Source organism: Aphelocoma coerulescens, chromosome 17 (assembly GCF_041296385.1).
Source record: "Aphelocoma coerulescens isolate FSJ_1873_10779 chromosome 17, UR_Acoe_1.0, whole genome shotgun sequence".
Lineage (NCBI taxonomy): Eukaryota > Metazoa > Chordata > Aves > Passeriformes > Corvidae > Aphelocoma > Aphelocoma coerulescens.
The window spans coordinates 9,257,586-9,284,379 of NC_091030.1; the positions used below are offsets into that span (position 1 = coordinate 9,257,586).

Consider the following 26,794-nt stretch of genomic DNA (forward strand, 5'->3'; position numbering starts at 1 on the left):
GGGAGGGAGGCAGGGAGGTGCGGAGACGAGGCTCATACCTAGGGAGGGAAGGGACAGGAACAGCTTGGGTCTGCTCCTCAACAGTCTCTAATCTGTTCCTCACAAGCGTCTTTCCCTCACAGCTTCCCAAGCCCTTCACAAGCAGCCAGCTCCCACTCCACTGCAGTGGGTGAACGTCAGCATCCTTATTTTTACAACGGGGACATGCAGTAGGAGCACAACTTTCCCAAGGCCTCCCGAAAGCTACAAAAGCTAAACAGCTGACTTTCCTCCCCCTCCACCTTCTGCACGCAGCCATCCCACGCACGGCAGCCCAGGCTCCTGAGCAAACATCCTCTGGAGAAGTAATTCAAAGCCAGGCAGTAAACAAACCTCCAAAGCCTTGGCCCCAGAGACGGGAGCGCAGCCGCTCCCTGCCAGAGAGTCAATAATGACAAGCAAGCAGAAAGGAAGGAGCTGGAAGAACAAGAGTCATTAGTGGAAACTTGTTGTTTGTGCTAATTAGATCATTATCTGGAAACTGCTATTGATGTTGCTATTTTAGCTCCTGCTGCTGTTCACAACTTTATTTTATCCACGTCTATTGACTACCCACACTCTTCCGCATCCTGCAGGAAGGGCCAGCAGTGCTGCCTGCAGCCAGGCCAGGATGGAGATGGTTTGTGTCCTGTGCCAGGCAGCACCTCCTTCCCCACCATCACCTCAGCACCTGCAGTGTCCTGAGACACTCAGGAAAAATGTTTTCCAGCTTGTTATGATGTGCCTGTACTATTATTGATCTTAGACAGACAGCAGATCAGGTTACTTGGTTAAATAAGGTGGGAGGAAGAGAGAGAAGAACTTGGACACATGTAGGATTTCTGCCATTTCCCACCTGACAGCCAGCACAGCTCCTGGACGCATAAATAATATTGATGCAGGCCCTGTACATGATCAGACCTCCCCATTGGTGGTATGAGCCATAATTGAGTAACTTCAACCATTTGATTTTTGTGCTACATCATCAAAGAATGAAGCCTGAATAACAGAGCTCCCAAGTTGATTGACTTTGATTTATTACAGTCACTACACTCTTCCTCCTGGAAGCCACGGTCCCTCCTCACCCCCTGAGCACAGAGAGCCGTGTGCTGGGGGATCGGGGCTGACAAGAGGACAAACATGAGGCCCAAGACTCAGCAAACCACAAATCAGGGAGTTGGGTTTGCAACCAAAACTCCCACTTGTTCACCAGTGTATCTGAACCTAACCTGCAGAAGGGCTTTTTTATTTCCACTGATTAGGCAAAGTAAGAGGGAAAATTGCATCACATCACTATAACAGGTTTTCGATTTTGTCTTTTACTGCAATTTCATACCAATTTTACACTACACCTGCAGTAAATTCAGCAATAACACAAGTGAAGTTAATTTTGTCATCAAAACTGCAAAAAACATTGGTCTCCCACAGAAGCAGTTGAGGCAGAGGGCAGGGGACAGCGTGTGGGGACGCTGCCCCCTTCCCGGGACATTCCTGAGCGCAAGGAAGTGCCACAAATTCCCTGGCATTCAGGTTGGTGACAACAGGCAGGCAGAGCACTGTGACCCTCCCGCATCTCTTGCTGCGTGCAGCCAGGAGCAGCCACTCCTAGTCCCTAACAGTTGCTGCATCTGGGACAGCGATGAGGAACGGGAATGGTGGGGAACGGGAATGGTGGGGAACGTCAGTATCTGGCGGAGCTGTGAAGCCAGGCTGCCTTCAGCCATCCCACCGAGCCGGCCGGCGCTCACTCGCTGAGCTCTGGTTAACACAGTGCCACACCCCCCCCCGCTGCACTGCGAATAGAAACGGGCTCGAATAAATCACCTCTAAGTTAAAAGCAGCCATTAGCTATTAGCAAACACCGCAGGCCTGTGGGCCAGGGTAATTCAATGTGATATGCTTGGGCATGCCAGGTAATAGGTTCCAGCTGAATACCATGTGATACAATCTCTTCAATGGGAGGTTAAATGAGGCTGAGACAGAGACCAGATGGATTTATCTGGGTAGCGCTGATGATTTTTTTGTGTGTGTGTGCTTAAGGTGAAGTGAAGGTAAGTAAAGCAGAAATAATCTGAGAGAAAAGCACGAGCTGGGCTGCGTGCGGTTGGGGAAGGGATAGCAGGAGGCTCGGGACCTCATCCTGCTGGAACAAACCAAGTGAGCCGGAGGATGCTCTCCAGGCAGTGCAGATGGAAACAGCCAGAGAAAAATAAATACTTTATCAATTTCCCCTTATGGAGGAATAACCAGAGGGCAGAGCAAGACAAGTCAAGCATAACTGGGCAGATGTAGACACCTCACTGCTACTATTTCAGCAGGAATTTGAAGCCCCAACACCATCTCTCATCCACTCAGGACATCTGCAGCGGGCAAAGGGACAGACCCAGTGTGCTCTCTCAGGCTGAGGTGTGCCAGCAGTGCCCGTCAGTTTGGCCAAAGGAGGGGGCAACGCTGTGAGCAGAGTCGGTACCTAAGAAAATCAAGTGCTCAGCTTGTGCTTGGAGCAGTTTGTTCTTCCTAAGGTGAGCAGCAAGGAGCTGCGGGACCCCTGGAGGCACAGCCAGGTGTCTGCAGAGGGAGCAGGACTTCTGAGAAAGCAGAGGAAATCCCTGTGAGGGTGGGGAGGCCCCTGGATCCCTGGAAGTGTCCAAGGCCAGGCTGGATGGGGCTTAGGGCAACCTGGCATAGAGGAAGGTGTCCCTGGCCATGGCACGGAGTGGGATGAGATTCCCCCACACGGAGTTATGCCATGCAGTGCTCCCTGCTCCAGGAGGTCCCGATCAACCTCCGCCGTGACACAGACGGGGGGGTGGAATAAAGCACAAAGCGCAGCACCTACCAGCTCCTTCACGCTCATATCCACGGGCTACTGACAGGGCTCAGTCCGGTGCATGGAGGGGAAACCCTGGACATTACTATGGAAACCCCCCACTTTACCCCGGGTGTGCACTGACAACCCACCGGGGCCCCTCGGCCCGGGCCGCCCCTTCACCCCCTCACGGCCCCCGCCGCCAGAAAGTTCTGGAGGCGCCGCGCTCTGCCCGCGCCTGGGATCCTCCCGGGGACGTTTTGCTGCGCGAGGCTCTCCAGGAAGCCCACGGGGCTCCATCGGGAGGATCTGACCGAGAAGTCACCCCACAGTTCTGCTCCATGAAACCGAATGGCGTCCCAGGCCCTGGAGCCCATCGCGTCCCTGCAGAAGGGCTGAGCAGAGCGGGACTGGCCGGCCCTCAGCTTCCTACAACCCCAGCACAGCCCTCGGGGACTCCCTCATAAAGCAGTGCAGGAGCCCAAAATGCCCGCCTGACCCGAGCACCCAGCACAAGGGAAAGCGAACCTACCCCGCCAGGCTCGGGCTGGAGCGGGACGAGACCCTCCTCATCACCAGGGCTCCGCAACTCCGTGCCCGAGAAGGCCGCCGTGACCCCCTGCGGCCCCTGAGGGTAAAGCCCGTAACGGGGAGACACCGCCCGGCAACCGGGGCAGCTCGCGCCGAGGAGACCAAGTGGGTACAGGTGGACTTGGGTCTCCCAGCTGGTCATTAACTGAGTAATTAGCGGGGCACCTCCCCCGCCCTTCCTTTTAAGGAAATAGCCACAGGTGTGCGGCCAGCGAGGGGATCCGTCTGGGGTCTGGGCAATGTTCCAGAACCTTCGGCAGGGACGGGAGTGGCGGACAGAGGACAAGGAGTGTCCAGAGCCCAGGGCAGATTTTAGGAGACTTACCTGCAACAGCCTGGTGCAGGGAAAGAACACAAATGGAACGAGGAATCACTGAGCGAGTCCGGGCACATTCAGGCTGCACACAAGCCTGCAGGGAAGAGGGCTGAAATTCTGGACTCACTTGCCTCAAATTTTCATTAGATGTTGTTTTATTCTGATTTCTACCCAGAGAGGAATACCAAACCCAGTGTGTTTGATAACAAGAAAGATTTCACTAGTATACAATATTTATATCATATATGTCATAAAAACAATCATGAGTGCAGTGCTGTGGTATTCTCTGAAGAGAATATATACAAAAGTGCTGTTAAAAAACCCCAACGCCTGCTACCTTTCATGTATTGTTTCTTTAGCTAGAGAGGTACCTCAGGATTAACAGATTATCAGTGCATTAGCATTCATATCCTGGATAAAGTGTCTCTTGGTCATTTGCATGGGCACAGACTGGTAACTTAAAGGCTCTATGAAATTGGATGCTAAATAATATTCAGAGGAAATTGAATTAGACAGGAGGGAAGAGAAATGTGACTGCTATTAAATCTCTGAAGTACATTCCTGGTTTATTCCCTCCCCCCCTCTGAGAATAATATGGCATTCAATTTTCCAATTACATAAATACATGAACACTGGATTACTAGAGGCGGATAATTGAATATTTTGACTATTCTACAAGGGACCCTTCGTATTTGAAGTGGGAGATGAATAGGGCGTGCAGCATCAGCCTGTGGATGCACGAGCTATAAAAACCTCTATTAGATCCAGAGAGTATAAAGGTCTCCCATAGAGAGAGAGATCTTATCAGTGTTCAATATACAATAGTTAATTTATTCCACTGATAGCAGGGTAAGTTATACAATAGCAAAGCTGGGATATTTTAGGCCACACATCGTACTACTTCAAAGGTGCAAGGAAAGGCATTCACAGTCATAGCATTTCAAATCCGACTCCTCTATAACTCTGTCTTTACAGGACATCAATCATGAGATGAGAGGAACTGTAAGCCATTTTCCAGTAACACACTGCCAATCGCAAGACAAATGTCAGATGTCACAAAAGGAGAAGTAACCATTTTTCAGCTTGTGAATGTCTTCAAATATATTACAATGAAAGTGTGAAAAAAATGACCCTTTCAGCTTCATTTGTTCTGACAGGTGCCAGACCTTGGAGTTTGGCATTTTATCTTCATACCGCAATAATCTTTATGAAATTTGGACAAGGCTGAGGGCAGTGGCATTAGTTAGTCTACAATTGTCCTCTTATGTACAATACATAAAATTTCAGACTCTGGCCGTTGAACTAAAAAAGATCATCTACTACTATTTCATTTGTGTTACAGAAAAAGGTAAGGAGAAGGGATGCCCACATCTGAGATTAACACATGCTGGGGACTAGTTTTGTGTGGGCTCTCAGCCTGACTCCTGCATTGCATTGCCATGCTGCCATTGCCACTTGGGGAAAACACATGCTGCTTAAAACTGAAATCAGGAAAGAAACTCTATGAACATTCCCTGAAGTGAAAACTCACTCAATACTGTGTGTGCATTTAGTCCCTGACATGAAACAGGTGGACTCCCCCTCACAGACAGAGCATGTTTCTGGGGCACCAGCCACTGGAACATTTTGACATGGAGCTCAGGGAATGTTCTCCAACCTAAAGCTCAGTGCCCATCTTACAGCTTTGCCATTTCTGATAGCATGGAGGACACCAAAACATAAGCCAAGTCATTAAAGAGTAGAACAAGAGGAAAATCAAGCTCAGATGTAGCCATTCATTACTGTAATAAAATAGGAGACCACAAAGAATTTCACTGAACAGCCCTGAAGTTCCAAGTTATTCCTGTCCTTCCAGCCAGTCACATGTTCTGCTTAGCCCCCAAAAGAAGTGTGTGATCATGGAAGTCATGGTTCACTTCCTGAAAAAGACTCCTCTGTACAACTCCATCAGTTTTGACACAACATCCTTAGATCCAATTCGTACAGTTACGCTGTTATTTAAGGGAAATACGAAGAATATGTGCAAAGACACAAAAAAGATCTGCTCTAGATGTTACTGCAGGTCCTAACAGGGTAACAAACATGCAAAAGACAAAAAATAAGCAAACCTAGAATACAGTTAGTTTAGGCTAAAGTCAGTGACAGGATTGGTTCCACTGGAATTTAAACGACCTCTTAGGCCTTTACAGCTTTCTGCTGAAGCAGCGCCGAATCCCTGAAGACAAAACCACTTGATTCACCAAATTCAACTTAAGTAAATTGTTTTTCTGTAAGTGTAAGCTTATTGGTTCTGTGGAAGCAAAAGGATAAACAGTTTTAGTTTTTCTCTAAAAAACTAACAGTACTTGTCATGGCAAAGACATGTACAAAGAAGTAGAAGCCAAAATATGATTTCAGTGTTTTAAGACTGACTTTAAAAAATAAGTGCATTGACATGGACCAAATCTGTATTGATTCCAACACGTACAGTCCAAGCCATGGAAAGAAGAGGGTCAAGGACTGAAGTCTGACCCCGAGTTAATTCCAGGTTTCAGTTTTCCAGTCTGGTATTTGTGACTGCAGTTCCTTCCTTGGTTTCTGTGACATGTCCTGTGCACACAAAGCAATGTAATTCCTTTGACACAAACATGCCTCTCAGTCAGTGCAGCCAATCCCATCATGCTGGAATTCATCCCCTGTGTTTGGTCCTTCTCTTCCACGCACTCAGGATGAATGCACAGTTTGTCACGGGACGTGCACCATAAATCCCACAGCGAGGTGAAGAAATAACCACTGCCAGGGCCATTATTTGAAAACGGGAGGTTGCAGTAGACTTTTTGAAGAACATAAATAAAAAATACAGCTGAAACAAACAGCTGTCACTCTCAGATGAAGGAATTCCAACACCTGTCTCTCCTCCAGCTGGGGATTAACTAACTCCCAGTTCTGTCCCGGCACATCAGCACCTTTAATTGCGATGATTTCTGCAATCTGAACGCTTGGTGGCCGTGCGGTTGAGGAGGGCTGGCGCAGCCGGGGCCAGGCGCAGTCCCCGTGCCCGGCTCCTGGCGCTCGGCGATGCCGCAGCCCCACACCAGGCGCTTCCTGTGCAGGGCAGCCAGGCGACACTCGCAGCACTCGATCAGCGCCGACACCTGCTCGTGCAGCGGCAGCGACTTGTATTTCCTCCGGGCCAGGCAGAAGAAAGCTTCCACAAAGGCCTGCAGACACATTCCTGCAAGGAAAAGGTGCTCACAGGAGATCGGGAGCACAGCATTTCCAGCAGCCTCCATTCCCTAGGGATAATACTATCTCTTGTTTCTTGTGCCAACAAGGCCAAATGTGTGTGTGATGGGTGTGAACACAAACAATTGTGCTAGTTCACATCTTTGCATTTAAATGGCAGCCATCTGGAACGCTCAGAAAGAAAAGAAATTGTCTGTCCTTCAAAGACCAAAAGCCAATGTTTTATTTGTGTCACACTCATTGGGTGTTTCAGGGCAGGGAAAGCCCAGGCTGGGTTACAGATGTGTGACATTCTCTATCACTGAGGCAGCTTCTAGCTTTGCAGACCTCAGCTTGGTATCCAGAGGTAAAGTGGTACAGAAAGAACCCATTTTAGGATATTGTACCACTAAATAGATGTAGTATTAGCCTTGATTTCTGCTGCCAAAATTATTAAGTTGAAACCAAATGAGACACACAGTAACATACTGAGCATCAAGGAGAACAATCCAGCTGGAGAGAAAAACAAGTTTATGTCGGCAGCTGAATGGAGTCTTTTCAACCCTGTATTTTTGAAGATGGATCTGACCCAAAAGTTCACACCAGTGTGTTATTTCAGTCTGTAGCACTATGAAGGTAACCCCATCACCAAGTATCACCTTAGCAAGATGTGAGTTTATTTGAAGCACTGCTTCCCCTCCTGCACAGCATGTACCAGGTACGAACCCTTTTGAAGGTGAAGAGGCCATTTTTTCAGTCGTACCCAGCAACTCCACAATAGTTGTTTTGACTGAACGAAAAACAAACAGCTGAACTGTGCAGTGCCAAAAAAATGTCTCTGCTATAATACAACTGCTCTGCCCCTTCCCACACAGAAGTCCCCTGCAGAAGCCACACGCTGCAGTAGAGACTCTTCAGGTGCTGTTTGATCACATCTCACTAACAGCACATTACCAGAGCCAAGGGGAAGAGAAGCTGAGTATTAACACTAATTATTGTATTTAAAACCTTGAAGTAATACCTACTCAAATTCTTAATTAAGAAGCCAGACCCCAATTGGTTGTGTAGAATGCCAGCCACCAGGCACAGTTAAGAGCTGCTTTGTGCTTTAACTGTCTCTCCCAGTTTGAACATACACTTAAGAAGATTATTTTAGGACGAGATATTGAAAGGTTTGGGGTTTTTAACTGTGTTGGCTTATTGATGCTGTAAGAAAGGCACCTTTTCAGAATATGACAATTACATTCTGAAGTATAATTTCTCTCAACCAAGGCTGCAGCTGGGGTCGTTTACGATCTTGGCTGTAAAACAGCTTGCAAAGGAATTGTTGAGTTATCTGAAAGCAGCAGCTGCCAGCTCAGTAAATTATTTTATCAGTCACGGTGAGCTGCAGGCAGGGAAAGCACCTCTGGTAGCACACACACTTTCTCCCCAGAACTGACACTCATGTGAAGCATATTATAAAAAAGTTAGAAGCTGTTTTAGAACAACAGAATCGTGCCTGTCTTTGGTTACAGCTGGGAGTGGGCCAAACACAAAGCCCACAGAAATAGGTGGATAGTTTGTGTTTTAACACCCAAAAACCATCTGGTTCATTAACACCAACCACAAATCTTCTCTTCATTTTTGAAAGCCTGAAGATTCAGTTGCATGCCTGTTATTTTTCCTGGTGAAATTCTATCAGCCAACCACATAAATGATTTATACCCACCCTGAAATGCTAAATGCAAATACTCAAATTTTCCATAGCCGTGAAACTGAGGTGACCCTCCTGTACCTAAAGTAGTACTACCATGAAGAGTAACTGCCACAGCACTAACCAGAAGAATTGGTTGTGTATGTGCATGCCTCAGGTGTACATGGCTTGTTCCCATTTCTGTTGAATGTTTGAGGTGTACCTGAGCTACTAAAATTGAAAAAAATAACCCCAAAAGCCAGATTTCATAGTTTTCTAATACAAACCTGGGTTACCTGATTCCTTTTCAATGCCCATGCTGTTCCACCTCCTTGTGATATCAATATATAGGATATCTACAGCAGCCATTGAAAAATTGCTGTTACTCAGTCTGCAGTTTCTGTTAAAAAGAAACAAAATAAAAAAGAGATTCTCATTACATCCAAACTCCCAAGTAAGGAAAAATTCTGCAAGGGCAGATTGCAGGAGAAAAGTTTACCCATGTCATGTGTACAGACCCACTGTAACATGCTCAGTCTAATAAAACACACACAGCAGAGAGCAAACAAACCAGTGTTCATTAAGTGCTCCTATCTGAATGGAACAGGCCCAAACCCGGAATATTTCAATTAAAAATATGACCTGACTGTTACACAGAGCTTTCTCCCAGGCTATTGCCAGTACTCTGAGGCTGTAAGAGAATGGAATTAATTGGTACACTACAAAACCCACCACAAATCTGCATGGACTATCTGCACGAGGCAGAGTTTGCACAGAGAAATACCCTTTTATTTGTCTGATACTGTTTGGAAAAGGCTGGAGGAAGCTTTCAGGCACAGCCTTACTTCTCCATGCCTGAACATGGACAGGATTTACCCTCATGGTATGGAAAACTGCATGGAAAACAGCTCTGGATGCAGCTCAGGCTGTGGGGATGTGGAGCTGTGACTCTTGTGTGGTCTGGGTCCGCAGTGCGGTGTTGATCAGTGGATGGGAACTGGCCCTGTGTCCAGGATTTCCAGATGTCTGGCAGCCTGGCTGCAACCACTGCATGTGCCAAAGAGCTGGCCAGAATTTCTCACCAGAAAAGAAACAAAAAAACCCCCCAAAAAACCGACCCCAAACTCGAATAATTGAAATGAATCTCACTCTTTACTAACCTCAGCAGAGCTCCTTTAAAATAGAGTAAGGCCTCGCCTAGATAGCCCAAAAATTCTCAGGCAGCATCCAAGCAAGGACTAGAGACAGAGTCAGTGTTTCCCTTTTAGTTATTTTTTTAGAATGAAGAAAATATTAAAGGAGAACAGATTTTGATGAGCTAGAATTTGGGTGGACAGTCTGCAAGCACTTGCCCACACACAAAATCCCACTCGTGTACCATTTTATTCCTGAAAAGTGATACAACACACAGAAGCCTGACCTTCCCTCTGAAATGAGCAGCAATGACAGCTCTTCAAAAAGGGCCTTATAGCTGGTATAGATCCTCTGGGAGAAAATAAACAAAATATCTGCCAGTACTAAAAAGTTTAATTTAACATGCATTAAGAAACTGCAAATACTATTTCATTGAGATATAGCAATTCATCTGAATATTCTTAAAAGAAATGTTGGCATTTATTCTGTGTTCCTCTGACAAGTGCCAAAATAAGGCTGGATTAAACTACAGAAAATACAGAACTGGATGCAATCCTGTCGTGGTCTGTGGATGGAGCAGATGCCTTCAGACATTTTCTATATACCGTAATTTGTATAAACCAAGTTGTTTTATATTCATTCCTGAATGCTAAATGCATCTGCATAGAAACAGGATCTGTGTTTTAAGAATACATCTGCTGCTGCTGCTCATTTCTTTTGTCACAGTCAATGAAAGACAGAAAATGAGGTATTTGTACCACGACTAGAACAGATACAGCCATAAAAAACAATGAAAAAAACCTCCTAAATAAAAAGTATGTGAAAAAATAAATTGAGTTCCTTGACATTGCAAGGTGCAATTTCACAATGCAAATCCTCCTTGCATTGTGCATCAGGAACTGGCATTTGGGAATCCTTCCTGCAGCCTGGGGCGGCCGGCGGTGCCCCCACAGCCGACAGAATCAGATCAAGTGACCCAATTTCAGCTGTCACTTTCTCACTATGATATTTCTACCATTTACTGGGAACGTGATGTGTTGACGAAGACGGCAAATTGTGTCTGCCAAAGTATCACTGATCTGCTGTCAAATGAAGACCCAACTTCCTCCTAGACACAGACTCATAAGTCAGGTATTTCAGGAGCTTGGAATGATGAAAATGTATCTATTTTGTAACAGAACAGGCACTGGCTCCACTTTGGAAGGCATTACAAAACCCGCAAGCTGAGAGTGTACCACTAATAGGGCCAGCTTTCATCCAACTGACCTTATAAACGTGCGGAATCCCGTTGGCCCCAGCTTGGTTGTCCCCTTGACCCCGAGGAAGCGGATGAACAAGGCGGCCACCCTGTCCACGAGGCGCAGGTAGCTGAACTCACTGGCGTACTTGGGGAACACCTGCTTGAGGCACAGCGAGGGCAGAGCGGCCTCCGGCAGCTCCTGGCTCACTTCCCGCGCCTGCTCCAAACTCTGGCACCTGCAGCACAGAATCACAGAGGGAGTTGGCTTGGGAGGGACTTAGAGCTCATTTCATCCACCCCCTGCCACGGGGACACCTCCCACAGACCAGGGTGCTCCTGGACACCAAGCCACTGCTGCTCGGGTGGGACTGTCACACTGCAGTTTACAAAGCCTCTGGCCTTCTAAGACTAATGCTGCAAAATGTTAAAATAATGGTATTCCTTTGTATCCACACTTATATTCACTGAGGTTGAACATCTAGAAATGTGATCACTGTTTTTATAAAAGCCTAAAAAGTCTTTAAAAATAAATGACAACCTTAGGTAGTGTTTTGATAATGTTCCTCTTTGCTGCAGATAGCAAAGTAGAAAAATAATGTTATTTTTTTGTCATTAGTTAAGTAAAGCTTAAAGTTATTAGTTTTGTTCTTTCTCATGTCAGATTGGATGGTGGTGTCACTGCCATTGAACACCTGCCAAAAGAGCATTTACAGCTCTTTTACTCAGCAAAAGAGTATTTACAGCCAAGAAACAACAAGCACACAGGCTTCTATTTTTAATTTTAAAAGGTCTGTTCATGAATTTAAAAACTCAAATCTTCAGCCAGTTGAACCAGACCTTGACCAAATATGAAACTTTATATTCAGTAGAGAGAAGGTTGTGCTGTTTGTAACATAACTCTCATTTTAATGATGCCTGGAAGCCCCAAACTCTTTCTCATTCTAAATTCAACAGTGTTTTGGATTGTACATTATTCATTCATCATTAATGTTTTTAGTTAAAAAAATATAAAGCTTTACTTTAAAAGGTGCAAGCAGAGCTGAAGATGTTTCGTTTTTTAGAGAAAACACTAAAGACACTATTAAAGGGATCAGCTTCAGAGCACTGAATCCTGGCCCAGGGCTTGGGAACAGCATCTCCTCATCTGCAAACTTGCAGTTCCTTCACAAACCCATACCTCTTCCCTGCTAAACAGCAGTCCCTGGAATTTCTGAGGAAGTAGTTTAAAAGAGATTTTTTTCAGCCTTTCATTTTGCAACCTCCATCCTCCACAGCAATGAGAAATTAAGAGAACGCCCAAACCAGAAGCAGTGCTCTGGACACATCATCACTGCTGGGAGCCACAAAAGACTGTCTCCCTGGCTGAGGGGAAATGGACACAGTCAAATTATTAAAATATCTTTCGTTTGTTTTAGGGCATTAAAAAATTTGTATTTTGGTCAAAGAAAAAATATTCTTGAATGCAACAAAGCAGAGGCTCTAAACTACCACCTAGAATATCCTTCTTCCCCTCCTTTCTATGGAGAAAAGCCTACAGCTGTCTTTGAGGTCATGGATAAAACTCAGAACCAGCATCCCATTTCAGACTTTTACTGAGAGAGCTCTTAAATCCAGACTTCTTATTAGAAAGGTGTTTTAAGATTAAAACCAGCTTTTTTTTTGGATGCTACTGCATGTCTCATTCCTTTCCACTTATACATTGGGAAAGTCTGTAAAATATTTAAATCAGAACAAGAAAACTAAATTTAGTTGTTATTGCCAAATGTTGTACTTCCATTTGGTAAAAAAAAAAGGGAATATACTTAGTTTGCTTTTGCAGGTTAGGGCTTTTATAAAGTTTAATGATTTGTTTTCATTCTTTAGCTCCCCCCACAAGATTTCTTACATTTCCTTTTTTAATACACTAGAGCCCAATTAATGTGATCATACATTTGAATTATAGTGAAAGTTATATTTTGTACTTTTAATAAAACTCAGACTTTCCAAAGCAAACCTGCACAAGGGTGTGTCTGCAATATGAATTGATCCACAGACCTGCCTATTCTGCACACTCACGTTCCCTGATTTACACTGACTATCTTCAGGGTACAATTCTCCACTGCTACCACAGACACTATCTCAAGAAAAGTTTATTTTCTGTATTATTCACACACCTGTGTGCCCCCACCTCGGTGTGGTCTCAACACGACTAAGTAAGACAAACTGCCTGGGTAGGTCCATACAGCCAAGTGCAGTGCCTATAAATACAGAATTTTACTGTGATTGCATATTTTTGCAAGGAAAGGGTGCACAGCCCATTTTTTGCCTCAGCACTCAGACAAATTGCACTCCTTGCAATGCCCCATTACATCTTCTCTGGCGTTTGGCTGCCATCTGCCAGCGCCACACCGTGAGGGGCAGAACTCCCCAAGGGTCACCCAGTCAAAGACCAGGATCAGCAGCTTCCTCAGAGCAAAGCAGAAGGAAAGGAGGAGGAAAAAAAAACAGCAGAGAGAAGGAGAGACGACGTGAAGAGTGCAGGAGGAAGGAGCTACAAAGAGCAGAAATACAGCTCCAAGTCCAGCAACAGTGAAAACGTGAGAGGGATTTTCATCTGTCTACCTTTAGCTCAACAGTCAACTGAAAAATACAAAAGTACTCATTTTTGTAATCTTACCTGTCACAGAATCACGGAATGGTTTGGGTTGGAAGGGACCTTAAAGCCCATCCAGTTCCATCCATGAGCAGGGACACCTTCAACTATCCCAGGCTGCTCCCAGCCCCTCCAACCTGGCCTTGGACACTTGCAGGGATCCAGGGGCAGCCACGGCTTCTCTGGGCACCCTGTGCCAGGGCTTGGCCCTGGAAACCTCATGGACACCATGAGGTGCTGCAGTGGGGCTGTGGGGAAGGGGCCAGGAACTCCACATCTCCAGAGAATCCTGCCCAGGTTCCCTCCATTAGCTCCTCTCCCATGGGATTTCCAACAGGCAAGGGGAGGAGAAGAAAGCTGAGCCCCACTCTTTAAAGCTGCTCATTAGAATTAATTGTTTTGACTGACACAGCTGAGTCAGGCAAATGAATGAAAGGTCAAATATAAGGTAATGCTTCTGTTGCCACACAGAAAAAAGCAAAGCTTCATTTACATACTAATGTCTGCCCTCAATACATTCGTTTCTCTAATTCTGCAGCTTATGACAGATCACTCTTTAGAAATGATCAACTGTGGTGCAGCTTTAAAAAAAATGTTAAATTTTAATAAAGCTTATGGAAATGACATCTAAGACTACTTATCTTTTATACATGATTACTAATTTATTAATGTTTCCTCCATCTATGTTTTATCCCTTTCTTTCTGACCAGCCTTAATCTTTATGCAAATACAAGTTGCTAAGGGACAAACAAATTTGCAACTACTAATTAAAGGCTTCAAAATTTGCAGCATTTTGTATACTTGTATATAAAATTTAGCTGTCAAAGTCAGAGTAAAATGGGGTAAGAATCACAATATTAATATTTCTAAGAATGTTCACTTGATGTATTTTACATTTAGGGCATTGCTAGAAGTATAAATTAAGCAATTTCAGTATCAGCTTACAACTGCTTACCTAATAAAAGAAAATATTATGTTCTGGATTCTGAAGCTATAATTACTCCCTCAGCTGATCCTCTATTCTCCAAGCAAGGACTATGTTAACATAGTTAAAAGCAGAGAATATTTTGCATGACAAATCTATCTATCCACCCATTTATCACCACAGAATATGGACCTCCCAAAGAACAGATAAGTGTTTGTACCTGGAGCGTGTAGGAAGAAAATATATTCTTGTGCTTATTCACAGAAATAAATCATTTAGGAAACTAAGGCCAAGCCAGAACAGTGTCTCTGCATTATCAACCATTCATGAATTTGCTTTTATGAACTAATCCCATTACTTTTATTAACACAGAGACTTGCAGCACTCTGAGGATGTCATAGCAAGCAGTTTCATGGTTTGCCTGCATGTTGTGTGAGTAATCAGCTTTTGTTTTGTTCTGGCTACTCGTGAGTGTCATTTGAAGAAAATGAATATTCATCCCCTCTTCACCCACTGGCAAAGTAAAAAAACATCAATAGCACAAGAATTTCCACCTTTCAAAATAATAATATAGTTGCACAAATATAGAAGTATTAAAAGAATGTTAAACCCACAGAGTAAGAGATTTTTGACATTATGTTAGAAAAATTATGGCTCTTACATAGAGTTTATTCAACACTTAGGAGAATACTTTGAGGCAGGCAAAGCAACCCCAGGAAAGAGCCCATATTTCAAAGAGCAGAATCAATCAGATTAAACATAAGGATTGATAACCACCATGCTGTTGGCAGACAATGAACTTCTGATCACACCAAATACATTTTGAAAACACAGCAGCTGTCCTGTCTCTGGGAAGCAGAAAATGCTGAAAGCAGAAGTTCCATCTCTCTCTGAGAGAAAAAAACCCGTATCTCAGTTAAAGAAATAAATTGGGCAAATCACCTCACTTAGATTTTAAACTTCACCTGCAGCTTCCAGGCCTGACATGGTGTCCCTGTGGAAGGGAGAAGGACACAGAGCGCACTGCTTGTTTTGGAGAGTTGGCAAACACATTTTAGGTGAATCCATAGATAAAATGTACTCCATAGCTTTGCCATTTGCTTAAGAAAACCAAAGTAATTTATGAGACTCTTGGAAAAGTTAAGCCCAAGCCCCTGCAGCCTGTCAGCAGCCATCACAGCAGCTCTCACCCGCAGCATCCGCCCGTTCCGGGCTCTCCGTTTCTGTCCCTGGAGTGGTGTTTGTTTGCCACAGCCATCAGTCCCCTTTCTGAGAAGGATGGTTCACTGCCTCTTCAGATTGATGGATTTATTATAAAAATAAACACTTCTCATTAAAGATTAAATAGCTTTTGGCAGAAAACAGAAGACTGGAAAGTTTGCTGCCTCCACACAGTGTTAATGAGTGTTTCCAAGATGTAGAAACTTGGCATGGATCCTGATCTGCTCCACACCAGGGACACAAAGCCATGGATGAGAACATTACTGACATTTTCATTTCACATGCAGAGAAGACTGGAGCTGTGGGTTGATTTCTATAGCCCTCCCTAATTCATAGTTTAAATAATTAAAGGAGAAATGCATCTGAGGAGTCTCAGGTGCTGAAAAACCCCAGCTATTTCCTAATTATTAATTGAGATTCTTTACTTCCAACTTTCTCCTCTTAAGAATAATGGTGATATCATTCTGTATTCACTACAGATTTATTACCTTTAATGTAACACAAGCAGTGAATGCTTATGTTATTACCTGTCAGCTATGAGTGCAGCAGAAAATATGGCATTACTGTAATGAAATAATGGATAAGCAATGCAAATCCTGCATCCAAAGACTTTGTTCCACTGTAGCAAAACTTATTACAGAACAAAGATCATTAAATATAGTCTCCAATACTTTATTTTCTGTGGAGGTAGCTGTTATTATTCCTAGTAGATTTATTTGTGTTCACTATTTGCTTTCAAGGTACTTAAGTGCCTCATTATTTTTCCAGAGTTTCTTTTGTTTCTTTAGAAAAGTGTGCCTGAAAAATAATAATGCAGGATAGTGCAAAGGCAAACCAGCTGTAAAGCCTGGCAATACACTGAAATTAGACCACCAAGTGTCTTACAGTAGGACAGAACAAAAACAAACCCCAGGATATTTCTTCCCATGTGGAAATTATTCTTAGAAAGCAGTTGTGCTTACACTGGGACAGAAAAGGAGCTTTACCCTCTCATCCAACGGAGCAGAAAGCAGCAGTGCAATTGCATTTTATCAGCCTTAATCCTCCTATTAAAGCAGGTGAATTCTCATACACAAAATAACACTGCTGATGATTACACTGCTATTAAGTCATGTGATTTCATGCTTTCATTTTGTGGCAACTGGGTGCTAGGCAGTTTTATTGCTTTCTCAGTGTTTCAGAGACTAGAGACCAATTATGACTTAAAAATAAGCCAATCATCTCTCTTGCTGAAAGATGACTAGCAGCAGAAGTTAAATTATAGAGAGCATCACTGCCCCCAATACATTAATTTCTGTCACTCTGTCACTGTAAAAATTTACAGCAGATATAATCTCTTTGAAGGGGGATCAAGTCATAGAAAGTACGCGCCTAGTTTTAAATAGAATTTTAATTTTAATGAAAGCTTCAGGGAATGATGTTTATGCTGCTTATCTTTCATACCTGGTGATTAAGTTAATTTATACTTAATGGAAGAGGATATTTCTAATCCCCAGACAGGCTCAACATCTGTCTGCAACTATGTTTTTGGAAGCCTTAAGCTGCTTGTCATTGATGTAATAAAACCAGGATCCTGCAGAACTGACACCTGAAGGATACCTGTAAGAGGGAAAATGTTCTTTTTCTGCTCAATGCTTCTGCTTAGGTCAAACCAAACTCCAAGCACTTAATATTGCCATCCCTTAAAAACCTGCTTTGCACTCCCTCACCATTATTTGAGTATAAACAGGGGAATAAGCAAACAGTTCTCAAATATGTTTATGATCCAATATTCACTCTCATTATGTGCAGTGCCTGAGACGTAACTTTCTGATGGCCTGACGCTAATGAGAATAACAAACCTCCTGCAAAAAAGTCTGTGAAATAGTCTCCATTTTTCCTTCACTTCTCATTCCATGTCTATTTAAGAACAAATATTAGCAAAAATAAATGCTTGCATTTATCACATAATTACAACAGGAAAAAAGAAGTCTTGAAGTGTAAACATCTTGCCAGGAAAAGATAAAATTTTCAACTTTGTCCCAAGAAATCACAGTACTCCCATTGAAGGAAAAAAAAAAGTTATTTCCATCTGTCATTTATATCCATGTTATTTTAAATTCTAATCCTTAGAAGGCACCTGCACATAAGAACTTTGCACTGGTGTTCAGGGATATAATCCGTGCGTGCACATTCATTTATTCCATTTCACTGTTATCTATTACAACTCTGTGATGTGGCCCAGGAGCCCCACTCCAAGGAGTGATTTGTTTCCTTTCCTAGTGAGGTGATGCACCTCAGTCTGCCCTTGGCTGATCGATTGGTTCTAACATCTTCTAGGCTGCATGAAATCTGATTTTTTGAAATCAATTTGTTCATGGGTTGTGCCATACCTGAGAGAACACAAAGTACATGCCATGACTCAGGAGTCACATGAGGAACTGGAAGATGGAACTGGAGACCAAGACAAAGCATTCAAGGCTCCCCCCAGAGATTTTATGCAAAACTATCACGGCTGCAGTTTTAGTTACAAAATAAGACATTTTTATACTATATGCAAATAGCCCTGTCTGTACATACAGACATAAGTACAACAGGTAACTACAATTTCTGTTTGGAGTACATACCTGTACACTTATGCTATGAAAACTATCTGGTGGGAAACAATTCAGTATAAGAGAGATTACAGAAAATTAGAAGTTATTGGAGTTTATATTACAGAGCAACTGGGAAAATTGATTTAAAGGCAGAGTTGCTTCTGTGCAGCACAAACGCTCAAGAAGGTGAAAGGGAAAACCCGTCAAATACACATACATCCTTCATTTTAGACAAGGCAATTAAGCTAATATTCTGAAAATCAAATTTCATTCAAGAAGCATTTAACTGCGGATTAGTAATGGAAATTGTGCATATACAAAAGCCAGGAAAAAGCTGTACAGTGAAGAGTGCTGCTGAATCACTGCTCCTGCAGTAAGATACCACCCAAAACCAAGATTCGGTTAGCAAGCTATGGGCTACCTAGAGGTGAAGATGATTTTGCTGATAGTAGAAACCCAGCTCAAATGATTAACATAATAAAGTGTCAGGAAAAAATACTTTGCACTCAAACCTAACTATTAATCCCATTCCCTGTATGAACACAGAAATTCAGTGACCCCTCCCTGGACAGGGAAGGCACACACAGATGTTGTGTGTGCCCCAGACTTCAAGAGAGGAAAAAAAGTGGGTTTAACTTCAAACTACAACAGCTTTCTTGTATTGAACACTAAAGAGGAAATTATAGGGGGTGGAACAAGACGATCTTTAAGGTCCCTTCCAGCAGAAGGCTGACTCCACCACACACTTAAGTAAACACTTCAGTACTTGCTGAATAAGGTCAAAATTGCTATTGTTTTATATCCTTTCCAATATAACTTGAGCAAATTTCTGACCATATTTAACCTGAATTTTCACTGGTTTCAGCTGAAGCTTCCCATCAGCAATGCCCAGATACAGCAAACATCTGCATGCAACACAGCTCCCAGGGATGCTTTGAAGTACTGCTGACTTTGTGGTTTAAAAAACAAAGCAAAGCACCACAAAGCAGCTTACTTTGTTAGAATTCAGTCAAAGCAGGAGCAGACACCAGAGGAGCTCCAAGATCCATGTGGCAGTTTGGGAAGGAGGCTTAGACAGCAGAGCTGCACCATCGGCTGCTGCTCCCCTTGCCCCAGTCAGAGCTGAGGGACACAAACTGCATCTAAACCTGCCTTAAACCAGGTCTCTTACCATCAAGACTCACTGACAATCTCTAATCAAATAACTGAATCCAGAGATGTATTGAGACCTGCTGCCTCCATGTTCATTTTGATGCCATGTGGAAAGAGATGAAGCAGCCACTCCCTTTATTCCTGACCTCTCTTCGGGCAAACCTTGGAGATCACAGCAACTCTTGTGGCTGCACTACAAAAACTAAAGTGACGTATTTTTCCTTTTCTCTGTATTTTATCACAAAGGCTTTCTTTTTATATAAGAGTCATTGTAAGATGGGAGAAAGCAAAAAAAAACCCCTTCTTAATGATCAACTTAAACTGTAGTATGGTGTGAATATCTAGGAGATGTAATTGCTACAGTATGTTTTGATACATTCAAGTGTTTGGAAAGTTCAGATTTTATGGAAACACTTGTGACAGGTCACATTCCTCAGTTTATCTCCATTCCTTCCTCTACTGGTCACAAGAGAGAAAAAAGAAAGAAAAGAGATGTCAATAAAAAAACTAATTAGATTAGCTGCATCTCAAAACATCGTGATTCAAGTCTAATTGGCCAAACTAGTCTCCATTCCCAATTTGATAGCACAGACCCAGAGCTGGCTTCACCCCGGAGCCAGGGGCACTGCACACACCAATTACTGCTAAAGCACACCACGGGTTTGGGCCAATTAATTCCACAGTGCTGAAAATGAAACCTTTTCAAATCCTGCAACCCATATCAGTTCTTGTCCATTAAAATTTCCAAATGAGCTGGGCCTGTCATCAGCTCACTTGCTTAGTACATTGTAAGCACTTCCAGCTGTCCCTCAATATGGGGTCATTGCAAGAGATTCAGGATAAGACTGAATTCACTCTTTATGTGCAAGTTAAAATACAGCCTGTCCAGCCAAGATGTGAGTGTTTGGAATACAATGTGTGAGCAAACACAGACCTGCTTGCAAAACTGGACTATGAATAACAGCACTTTTTGCAGTGGTGAAGGCTAAAATAGGAATAATCATAAATTAATCTGTATCTATGCAAGGGATGTGGTTTTAGCTGTTTTTAAAGAAATATTATTACCTATTATTACCCATTTTTAGTCAATTAAAACATTTCAGATTATATTTCAGATTATAGCCACTTAGAAATGAAAAGATCTATCATCAGATTTAATAATCTTTTCTGTGTTGGGACTTCTGCCACAGCACATTCAAATTATTTGCCAATGTTCTGCACTCAGTATGGTATTTTCTGTTGTTGTAGTACAACGTAAGTGGCTCTTAAAACCACTGTAGAGCTATTCTGTCAGTCAAGCACTACCAAATCCTTCCCATTATGGAGGGACATCTCACACTGTAGTTCATAGAATTTCTAATAGGGCCTGTCCTAATCAATAGGACAAAGGTTAAATGCTCCTAAGGATGTAGCAGATAAATAATTGGAAAAGCAAGAACAGAGAGCAAGGATCAAGATACCACAACATCTGCTTCACAAAACTGAAGAGAGTCATTGAGGCAAGTTCTTCTTGAGCAGGATGAGAAATAGCAGTAGAAATAAATACTCTCCAACTACAGAAAAACCAAGTTAACATTTCAGTAATCTGAACTGAAGGAACATTGACAAACATCACATTTAAAAGTCTCCCTCACATCTCTAACTCATCAAAAGCTGCCCAGACTAATGTAACAGACACGAATTGATAGTGGAGCTGGCAGATTGCCTGATGAAGGACTAAACCAGAAAGCCCTCTAGGAAAGAGAAAGGGACTAATTCAATGGGCTTCCAAAGGGCTTTGGCAGAATGAGCCTGAATATGAACACTGGGTCATTTTGACTGATGGAGAAAAGAATTGTGTCAGCCTCCAAAATGAACCAGAGGAGAAAGATCAATCTCAAGAAAGCCACACATATGAGTTTATAGTCTCAGGCAGAAATAAGGCTTGGAATGAAGAGGTGGTGCTTGAGAGGCATTTGAATAGCTGCAAACCTGGGCAGACTTGCAAGGAAAGGGATACAGGAATCAACCGAAAGCTCTGGCAGTCAGCTCCTAAAGTCAATTAGCAAATGGAAACCCAAACACTGATACTTCCATAGCTGGGTTTATTACACGCTTATTCTGATAGGCACTAAACCCACTCCATATAATGCAAAAGGCACTGACAAACCCTGAGTGATGAATCCCTGAGGAACATAATACAGTTGCTCACAGCAGCGGAAACTAAGATACATTACAGCCAGCCTGAAGAACAGTCATTATTTTCTGATCAGTGATAGCTGCAGCACCAGCATTCTCCTATCCAGCCTCTCCACATGCCTGTGCATTGAGTTTCTGACCCTCTTAAACCACCCCTGTCACACAATCATAACCTTACAATACGGATAGTGAGATAAACACTGTAATAAATGGCAAGAATGACTTTATCATCAACAAAATCTAGGCTAATCATACTCTTGAGACATCTCTGCACAGTGTATTTTCATTTTTCCATTAAATGTGACTCAAACATCAGGGGAGGTTATGAAACTGAAGAAAAATATCTGGAAAATAAATGGAATGCAGTTGAACAGGTGATTTCCTGACTTTCCTTTAAAAAGTACAAAATTGCTCCTCAAAATCAAGAAATTAAAAACAGCATTAGAATTTGGAAAATGTCTTTGGAACATACAAAAGAGAACCATTATTGAGAGGCCTGTTTAAGAAAAGACCCAAATTCCTCTTGCAGTTTAGTGACAAGGTCAGACCCATCAGTCACTAGCACAGCAGGTGACATCTCCTAAAGAAGCTGCCACTTTAAAATAAGTCACATTTCAGGCAGAAAGCATGTTAAGTAGAATGACCAGAAATTAATTCATGTTTTCATTAAATACAGATCCCATTGCCCTCCTAGAAACGATTCATTTTTTCCTCTATCTCAAAAAGGAATAATTTCAAGAGAGAAAGTTGTGTAATCAACAGTGGAAAAAATGAACCATCTTGTTTTGTGCAAAAGAAGAAGATCTTTTGTGTAGCAAGTTCTACAAGACCTTGACTGAATTTCTTCCTAAAACCAAAAGAATAAAATAAAAAAGTCAGTCTGACAGACATTAATATTTACATGGTGCTCTCAGAACAGAGTGACATTAGCCAGTGTTTGCATGCTGATCTTGCAAAAATTTGAGAGCGACCACATTGGGGTTCTTCCTGCTCAGGAAATTAGTTAATCATATTTGACATTTGCTAGAGCCACAGAACCCAGAGAAGAGAATTGTACCTGACATATTTTAAAAAGAAGGGGAAAAAAATAATCAGAACATCACAAATAAATTTCAAGGCTGGTTTCAAATGGAAAAAAGCACTGCAGTGGCAGTGAGAGAGAACAGCACCCAAGAAAAGATAAACTAGCAATGAAACAGCAAGGGCGTGATAGGTAATAAACCAAAAGCATTCCGTTTGGAGGGCACAAGGAATTGATTGTTTTTGTAACAGCCATAGATTAAATTACATTTCATTTCCAAAGTGTTTCAATTCTTTCTTCTGTCAATGGCTATTTCAGAGCTGAATAAAAGTCATTATATTACTTAGGGGGCTGCACCTTCATCATCTCTAGCAAGGAAAAAGCAGATTTTATTCCATGAGCAACTCATATTTCTAATGACACGCATGCCATAACGCTATGATTTCTTTATCAAAAGAATAAAATGCTTGTTTTCTGTCTTGAGATATGTAAGAAACTAGGCATGTAAATGCAAGAGATCACACTAGGACACAGAGTAAACAATAGCAACCAAAATACAAAGAGGTCCTTATTATTGCTGGATTAATTAGCATTAATAAACTAGGGCATAAATATTTTTGACAGGACAGGAAAGTGGGTCATTAGCATTTTTGAGATGATATAAATGATCTTCCTATAACATGCTGAGCAGTCCTGCTCCAAATGATCCTCCCAGCTTGCCATTATACCTCCAAACATCTGACATCCAGTGGAGAATACACAGCATTTACATGAGATTGAGACTCCTTTTTGCTCCTCCAAACTAATGCAATTTGAAGAAGAATATATTGCTAATAATTAAACAAACAGTGAAACTAAAACCTTTTTACTACTATCAAGATTACAAATTAGGCACAGAAAAATAAAAGTTTGCAAAGCCTTTTGAAATGGATTTTCTGTTGGAGGCACAACATACACAATGATTTGCATCAGTGATTATCTTAATTAAACTGCTGTTTATATAAGTAACGTTGATTTACTTTACATGTTGTTCAGCGTCATTAGACCATTCATTTAATTGTGCAAATTTCCTTTAGCTGAAGCCTTATCCCACCTTCAGCAGGCTGTGAACAGCACCTCTGTTGTAAGGAGTGAATCCAGAGCAAGTTTAATAATTACTACACAAGCTTCAGACAAGTTTCAGTCACACAAAGCACTGGGTTTGCTCCAGCATGTCAATGGCCTGGATGTTTGCCATCATCTGCTCAAGCCTTAAAATCCATGAGAACAGCACTGCCACACAACCAGAGCAAAGAGTCAGTAACTTCCATGTTATTTTATTAAATATTTTAATTTCTTAATGACAAGTGAAACTTGAGTTCCACATTAAGAGACTTAAAACTACGAAAAGATCAGTTCTGCTGTGGAAGAAAAGCTACCATGTATATTTAAATATATTGACTTGAACATGTATCACTGCAGATTTTCAATCACTAATTGTTGGCACTGCCACGATAATTACCAGCAATCCCTGCATGTAAAGACTGGAGTTGTGCTGGAAAAATTAAGAGATATGTATGGAATGATAAACTGATCTTATTCAGCTTAACCTTTTTTTCAATATTATACATCACACGATAGGAAGGAGGAAAAAAAATATCAAAACACCCGTGAAGATGAGGGAAAATTAAACGTAAAAAAATCTCAACTGTTAATCTTTCCTGATAATGAAGTACTTCAGGATGACTTCTACAACTCACTTTCATTTAGATGCCTCATTTATTTTAATCTGGGAGATAATTAGAAGGAAATCAAATCCATCTCCACAGCAGAATATTTACCTGAGATGTGGCTCAGACTTCTCAGTATTTCCCCTGTGTGTTCAAACTCTATATTATATATATTGCTAAAACCTTACTGAGATGATTGCCCGTTACTTAATTAGCATCAAAACTTGAGTCTGTGAGGCTTGCTGCTGGTTAGCTGTCAGAACACCAATTCTTTCAGACTTTTTTTTTTCTATCAATAGGCCAAGTTTTGCTGGAAGTTCTAAATGCCATCCCCAGTTCAATGAAAAGCACTTGGAAGCAGAAGGGGTAAATGTCAATGGAAGGGTGGGCAGTTGTCACATGAGTTCCTACACATGCTCACCAACAGGTCCCAAGGCACTGCCCTTTGCAGGCTGACTGATGGTGCAGACACAGAAATATTCATCTACAGGATGCTCTGTTAACCAGATTAGCCTGAAAGAAAAGCTGCACCACTGATGAGTTCTTGCTGTGAAGAGCCAGTGGTTTATCTCATCACCAACTAATCCTGTTAGAAATTATTTAACACTCAAAATGTATCAGAGAAGAATCCTCAGTTGAATGAGCCTTCCACACACACTGGCATCCTCTAGCAATTTATTTGTAATTATCATTTGCCTTTTTTCCATATCTAATATGTAGTTAATGAATGCCTGACATAACTTCAGCAGAAAAAACCGACATGACTAGTTACATAATTACAGGTTAAAAAATTATCTTTTTCAGCTCCAAGCACTGAAGTAATCTTTAAGGGTAGAGGTTAAGTACAGGCAACACAGAGTAGAAATTGCTTTGCAAAACGTTCTGTACACTGACCACAGCAACCTCTGTGTGTGGCACTGCCTTTGAAGGAAGCGTTTGATCTGATAATAATATTACAATAATACAGAACTTGTTACTATTATCAGTCATGTCTTGTTCATGGGCCTCTGTCTACAAAAGGACAGCAAATTCGCACTTGAAATCATTATGGAATGTGAGTAACATTTCAGGTTACCACTGAGTGCCCAGAGAAGAACAAAATGGGTACTCTAGCATGGAGGCAGACCTATGAGCAGGAATTTCTAGGGAAAAAATAAGAAAGAAAAAAAAAAAATCACCCTTTCATGTCTTCAAGGAACTGCTTAAAATAAAGTGTTTCATCAAAAAAGAAGATATGATTGCTCTCAGCCTGATCCCACCACAGGCATTCCTGTGCAAGCTGCTTCAGGCAGCTCCTCTCATTCCTAGATCATAAATTTAACTCTGTTTATTATCACAGATTAGGGAAGCAATTTTTAAATACAATATTCATTCAGAGTAATTTGTGACTTGCAAGCAAATTAATACACAAATTTATGTCTTATGACTGTTTCGGATAAAAAAAGGAGGCCTCAAGTAGAAGCACAAATAAATAAATCTGAGTTACTAAACTGTTTGCACCAGTTCAGAGTAAGATATTCCAGAGGAACTGGTATATCCTGATTTACTATCAGCTTGTGGACCTTCTCAGGAAAAAACAGTATTTCACTTTTCTACTTATTGCAAGACACTGATGCAAAACCAAGGAAAATCAACACACACTTACTGGGTATCTTTCCTCTTCTTTTTCTGAGGGTCCACCAGCCGCAGAGTGTCTCTGATGACAGCAACTTTCACTTCTTCATCAACAGGGCTTGGGACGTTTTCAAATACTCCAGGAGAAAGCTTTCCATCACAGAGGGATACAGTTATTCACTACAGAACTAAGGGTGGTTTATTCCACATTTGCTCAAACTTCATGCACTTCATCTATATTTTAAATACATGATGATGGATTACAAAAATACTTCTTCAAAGATGCACAAATACCTTTGCATTTTCAGTATGATGTTACAACAAAATGTGGCAAATTTCTCTAGTAAACTGAAATATTTAAAAAAAGATTGCTGCCGATGTTACCATTTATATTATGTATACAAACATGAAAAAGATTATTAACAATCCCCTAAACACAATTAACGACTGCAGGAGATGATGAATAAATGCATTTATGACAAAGATGATGGAGAGCTTTCACAATTCCAATAAGTCATATTTCCTATATATAAGATTAGCAATGATTTCAAAGCAGAAAATTACAGAGAACCTTGGAGGTTTCGTATTAGCAGACAGCTTTCATCTTTCAAACAAGGAAAAAAGCCCAGAAAACCCAACCTAAGCAATTTCATTCCAATATCACGTTGAGAACTCTTACCTCTTGCTCATGTTCTATTCTCATGCTGGGGTTTGCATTTACTTCCAGTAACATGGGCTTCAAGTTTTTCTTTAGGAGAATGTCAAACCCTAAAATCTGT

General features: G+C 41.9%; 1 protein-coding gene across 1 annotated transcript in view; it reads right to left on the minus strand.

The window, feature by feature from the left end:
* Window positions 1-4,544: 4,544 nt before the first annotated feature.
* Window positions 4,545-26,794, minus strand: part of TTLL11 (tubulin tyrosine ligase like 11) — a 35,847-nt gene continuing 13,597 nt past the window's right edge. The window contains 6 exon segments of the mRNA XM_069032193.1: window positions 4,545-6,775; window positions 6,777-6,948; window positions 8,910-9,013; window positions 11,014-11,223; window positions 26,047-26,165; window positions 26,695-26,790. Of these exon segments, the coding sequence (XP_068888294.1) occupies window positions 6,682-6,775; window positions 6,777-6,948; window positions 8,910-9,013; window positions 11,014-11,223; window positions 26,047-26,165; window positions 26,695-26,790 (795 nt within the window). The 3' untranslated portion in view covers window positions 4,545-6,681.